Raw genomic sequence first — 6,000 nt, forward strand, 5'->3', positions numbered from 1 at the left:
TACATTCCAGGGAATGTGCAAATATTAACATCTATAAGATCATTAAATACAGCAGATTCACTGTAAGAGCTCAGGCAAGAAACTATCAAAGGATTTATGCAAAGCAAGTGTTACTGATTGGGTAACGGTGGTAGGAAGACCCCTAGATGAACAAAGAACAATAGAAAATTCTGAGACGGTTGAATGAATACACCTTTAGAATAAAGGAGCAAGAATATTTGGACAGAATAATAAGTAACATAGACAGCTTTGGTATTGCAGTTCAGCAAATCTCATAGTACTTCATCTGCTAGGGCTTGTAGTTATACACACTGAAAACCACAGCTAGTAAAGCATGGACCAAAACTTTTTCTTCACTTTCTTTTAATTACGCATTCAAACTATGGGTTTGATTCAGACCCGGACGCTAAGCTGTGCTCTCACGCAGCTAAAAGGGGCCGGGTATGCAAATTCCACGATCGCACTGTCTGGTGGAAGGACGGCCTCTATGCCTTAGAGAGCGACGACATAGCAAACGCACGCCAGTATAAAGACGCCCACCTTTCTCTCTTAGCACACGTCATCTTCAGGAAGTGAGTGATTAATCGGATACATCGAGAGCCATCGGAGCTGCATGCATCGCTTGAGGTAGACCCTACCCCACCGCAGGCACTGCGATCAGTGCTTGCTAAAATACAACCAAGTGACGTGTACAATGACGCTTCTTTGCTAATTATGCACACCCATATAATGCCGTTTAGATGCCTAGATACGCCTGCATTTGCACATCCACTCCACCGTTCACAAGCACCTTCCCCTGTTTATACCCACAAAATCTGTCACTCAAATTAGCGTCCATTCTGTGTACTACGAGCGCACAATTTCCAAGCGCAGTGAGTGACTCAGCATGCACATATTGATGCAAATGGGCTATTATCGCCCATAGCGTGCATCTGCGGCTTAGTGTCCGGGTCTGAATCAGGCCCTGTGTTCCCATGTAACCCTATTGTGATAACCCTGCTGAATGCTGCAGAAAAAGTAGAAATTGGTGCCCAGTAAAATGACACCTTGCTGATAAGCTCAGATAGTATATTACTGCACAAGATAGCTCATTACTGCACAAGATAGCTCATTACTGCACAAGATAGCTCATTACTGCACAAGATAGCTCATTACTGCATAACATACTGTAGCTCATTACTGCACAAGATACTATAGTGCATTACTGCATAACATATTGTAGCACATTACTGCACAAGATAGCTCATTACTGCATAACATACTGTAGCACATTACTGCATAAGATACTATAGTGCATTACTGCATAACATACTGTAGCACATTACTGCACAAGATAGCTCATTACTGCATAACATACTGTAGCACATTACTGCACAAGATAGCTCATTACTGCATAACATACTGTAGCACATTACTGCACAAGATAGCTCATTACTGCATAACATACTGTAGCTCATTACTGCACAAGATAGCTCATTACTGCATAACATACTGTAGCACATTACTGCATAAGATACTATAGTGCATTACTGCATAACATATTGTAGCACATTACTGCACAAGATAGCTCATTACTGCATAACATACTGTAGCACATTACTGCATAAGATACTATAGTGCATTACTGCATAACATACTGTAGCACATTACTGCACAAGATAGCTCATTACTGCATAACATACTGTAGCACATTACTGCACAAGATAGCTCATTACTGCATAACATACTGTAGCACATTACTGCACAAGTTACTGTAGAGCATTACTGCATAAGATACTATAGTGCATTACTGCATAACATACTGTAGCACATTACTGCACAAGATAGCTCATTACTGCATAAGATACTGTAGCCCATTACTGCACAAGATAGCTCATTACTGCATAAGATACTGTAGCACATTACTGCACAAGTTACTGTAGAGCATTACTGCATAAGATACTATAGTGCATTACTGCATAAGATACTGTAGCACATTACTGCATAAGATACTATAGTGCATTACTGCATAACATACTGTAGCACATTACTGCACAAGTTACTGTAGAGCATTACTGCATAAGATACTATAGTGCATTACTGCATAACATACTGTAGCACATTACTGCACAAGATAGCTCATTACTGCATAAGATACTGTAGCACATTACTGCACAAGATAGCTCATTACTGCATAAGATACTGTAGCCCATTACTGCACAAGATAGCTCATTACTGCATAAGATACTGTAGCCCATTACTGCACAAGATAGCTCATTACTGCATAAGATACTGTAGCACATTACTGCACAAGTTACTGTAGAGCATTACTGCATAAGATACTATAGTGCATTACTGCATAACATACTGTAGCACATTACTGCACAAGATAGCTCATTACTGCATAAAATACTGTAGCCCATTACTGCACAAGATACTGTAGAGCATTACTGCATAAGATACAATAGTGCATTACTGCATAAAATACTGTAGCACATTACTGCATAAGATACTGTAGCACATTACTGCATAAGATATTGTAGCGCATTACTGCATAAAATACTGTAGCGCATTACTGCATAAGATAATGTAGCGCATTACTGCATAAGATACTGTAGCACATTACTGCGTAAGATACTGTAGCGCATTACTGCATAAGATACTGTAGCGCATTACTGCATAAAATACTGTAGCGCATTACTGCATAAGATAATGTAGCGCATTACTGCATAAGACACTGTAGAGCATTACTGCATAAGATACTGTAGCGCATTACTGCATAAGATACTATAGTGCATTACTGCATAAGATACTGTAGAGCATTACTGCATAAGATACTATAGTGCAGTGTTGGCTAACCTTGACACTCCAGCTGTTATGGAACTACATAACCCAGCATGCACTGCTACAGTTTTGCTATTAGGGCATGCTAAAACTGTGGCAGGGCATGCTGGGATATATAGTTCCACAACAGCTGGAGTGTCAAGGTTAGCCAACACTGCTATAGTGCATTACTGCATAAGATACTATAGTGCATTACTGCATAAGATACTGTAGCATATTACTGCATAAGATACTGTCGCGCATTGCTGCATAAGATTTTGTAGTGCATTACTGCATAAGATACTATAGTGCATTACTGCATAAGATACTGTAGTGCATTACTGCATAAGATACTGTAGCCCATTACTGCACAAAATACTGTAGCCCATTACTGCATAAAATACTGTAGCCAATTACTGCATAAAATACTGTAGCGCATTACTGCATAAGATACTGTAGCACATTACTGCACAAGATACTGTAGCGCATTACTGCACAAGATACTGTAATGCATTACTGCACAAGATACTATAGCGCATTACTGCATAAGATACTATAGCGCATTACTGCATAAGATACTGCTGCGCACTACTGCACAAGACACTGTAGAGCATTACTGCATAAGATATTATAACAAAGTGAAAGGTGATAAGGTGCCAGCCCATCAGCTCCCAACTGTCATTTTTCAAACACAGCCTGTGACGTGGCAATTAGGAGCTGATTGACTGGTACCTTATCTCATTTCACTTTGTCTCCTAACACTGCTTAGTAAATAGACCCCTATATGACATTACTGCACAAGATACTGTAGCGCATTACTGCACAAGATACTGTAGCACATTACTGCATAAGATACTGTAGCGCATTACTGCATAAGATACTTTAGCGCATTACTGCATAATATACTTTAGCGCATTACTGCATAAGATACTGTAGCGCATTACTACATAAGATACTGAAGCGAATTACTACATAAGATACTGTAGCACATTACTGCATAATATACTGTAGCACATTACTGCATAAGATACTGTAGCGCATTACGGCATAAGATACTTTAGCGCATTACTGCATAAGATACTGTAGCGCATTACTGCATAAGATAGCGCATTACTGTACAATACTCAAAATTATAAATCTTCGCAGTTACAATTGTACCAATTTCTATTTCTATATAAATAATTAAGTATTGTAAATTACCTTTTCATATAATAACCTTTAGAAGTACAATATATATAAAAAAAACATATTCTATACAGTGTTAGCAGACAATTGACCATCAGTCCTTTGTTTAATCACACTACCATATATGATTCCCCTGTAATTGTAATCTACAGCAGAACAAGGAATCAATTCAGTTAGGTGTGAGTTTGCGAATGTTTGTATAATGAACCTCGCACACTTCGCACTAATGCGCACACACGAGAAACGCACAAGCCAATTAGAAATATCAATTTGCACTACTCACTGTGTGTTCGCGCAAATTTTTTGCATAGGTGAACTGGGAGACGTGCATGAAAATGAGGGAACTCCGTCCTGGACCCCAGAATAGTGACATCTGAGATAGCAGGACCATGTAGAAGGCTGTTAGTGGCCATAAGGAAACTACTGGAGGCTCTTCCGTGGTGTCAAATAGCTGCTTCTTTTTTACAAAATGATAGGAAGCATGTGTTTATCAAATTAAGGTCTTTAGCATTTTGGGGCACAGGAAATGTTTGTACAGTGATTTTGCCGTGTTTTTATACAAGTTTAACACAGTTTACAATTAACATTAAACTATTAGACGATCAAGTAAAAATAACTTATCTTTTAGCCATCCCAAAATAAATGTCAATATCTGGCGTTATTCAGGATAGCTATTAGCTGGCACTGATGGGGGACAGCGGTTCTAGAGATAACCTGATGCCAGGTAAATGGAGGAGGTACATTCAGGATAGCCATTAGCTGGCACTGATTGGGGACAGTGGTTCTAGAGATAACCTGATGCCAGGTAAATGGAGGAGGTACATTCAGGATAGCTATTAGCTGGCACTGATGGGGGACAGCGGTTCAAGAGATAACCTGATGCCAGGTAAATGGTGGAGGTACATTCAGGATAGCTATTAGCTGGCACTGATTGGGGACGGTGGTTCTAGAGATAACCTGATGCCAGGTAAATGGAGGAGGTACATTCAGGATAGCTATTAGCTACAGTAGCATTTATGGGGAACAGTGGTTCTAGAGATAATCTGATGCCGGGTAAATAGAGGAGGTAGATTCAGGATAGCTATTAGCTGGCACTGATGGGGAACAGTGGTTCTAAAGATAATCTGATGCCGGGTAAGTGGAGGAGGTAGATTCAGGATAGCTATTAGCTGGCACTGATTGGGGACAGTGGTTCTAGAGATAACCTGATGCCAGGTAAATGGAGGAGGTACATTCAGGATAGCTATTAGCTGGCACTGATGGGGGACAGTGGTTCTAGAGATAACCTGATGCCAGGTAAATGGAGGAGGTACATTCAGGATAGCTATTAGCTGGCACTAATGGGGGACAGTGATTCTAGAGATAATCTGATGCTGGGTAAATGGAGGAGGCAGATCAGATGCTGCGCGTACTCACCTCTGTCCTATCGTCTATGGCTGTGACATTGATCCACGCAAACTGCTCTGTTCCCATATTATAATCCACTCGTGCGCTCTCTAACAGAAATATCTCCCACTCATTACGTCGTGGTGCGGGACACTATACACACCACCAGCAGCAGCCTGGCTGTAACAACACTACTAAGCAGTGCTCCGGCGGGCGTGGGAAGCCTGAGTGTGTGAGATGGATGGGCTGGGTACCCTCTTCTAGGCTGAGGTAGGAGTGTCCGGGCACCGGAGCGAGGGTGACTCATTAGGGAGGGAGGGAGGACTCTTGTGACTGGATCTGGGGACAGGCTTAATAATATAGCTTCCATCCATCATCCATGCACAACACAAACACAATGATCCACGTGTCGTGCTTACGCGTAAACCTTTCACCCGGTCTAGCGCTGTTAATGGATAATTTCATTTATATAGTCCAGTCGTAATACATTACAGGTATAGAAACTTTGACTTCATCGTTTCTGGTGTTATACTGAGATCAACCCACTTATCTCCACGCGTGACTCCATATATGTCACCTCTGTAGAGTGGGCATTATATGCATCTAGCGGCACCACCAGCAGCAGGC

At 41.0% G+C, this 6,000-nt stretch overlaps 1 protein-coding gene across 1 annotated transcript in view; it reads right to left on the reverse strand.

Annotated features, from left to right (window-relative positions):
• TMEM116 (transmembrane protein 116) overlaps positions 1–5,587 on the reverse strand; it is a 77,308-nt gene extending 71,721 nt beyond the window's left edge. Inside the window, exon 1 of the mRNA XM_088449092.1 lies at positions 5,404–5,587. Within this exon, the coding sequence (XP_088305218.1) occupies positions 5,404–5,460 (57 nt within the window). The 5' untranslated portion in view covers positions 5,461–5,587. The remainder of the gene's footprint in view (positions 1–5,403) is intronic.
• Between the last annotated feature and the right edge of the window lie 413 nt (positions 5,588–6,000).

The sequence above is a fragment of the Taudactylus pleione genome, unplaced genomic scaffold (genome assembly GCF_031769625.1).
Source record: "Taudactylus pleione unplaced genomic scaffold, aTauple2 ptg000479l, whole genome shotgun sequence".
NCBI classification, from domain to species: domain Eukaryota; kingdom Metazoa; phylum Chordata; class Amphibia; order Anura; family Myobatrachidae; genus Taudactylus; species Taudactylus pleione.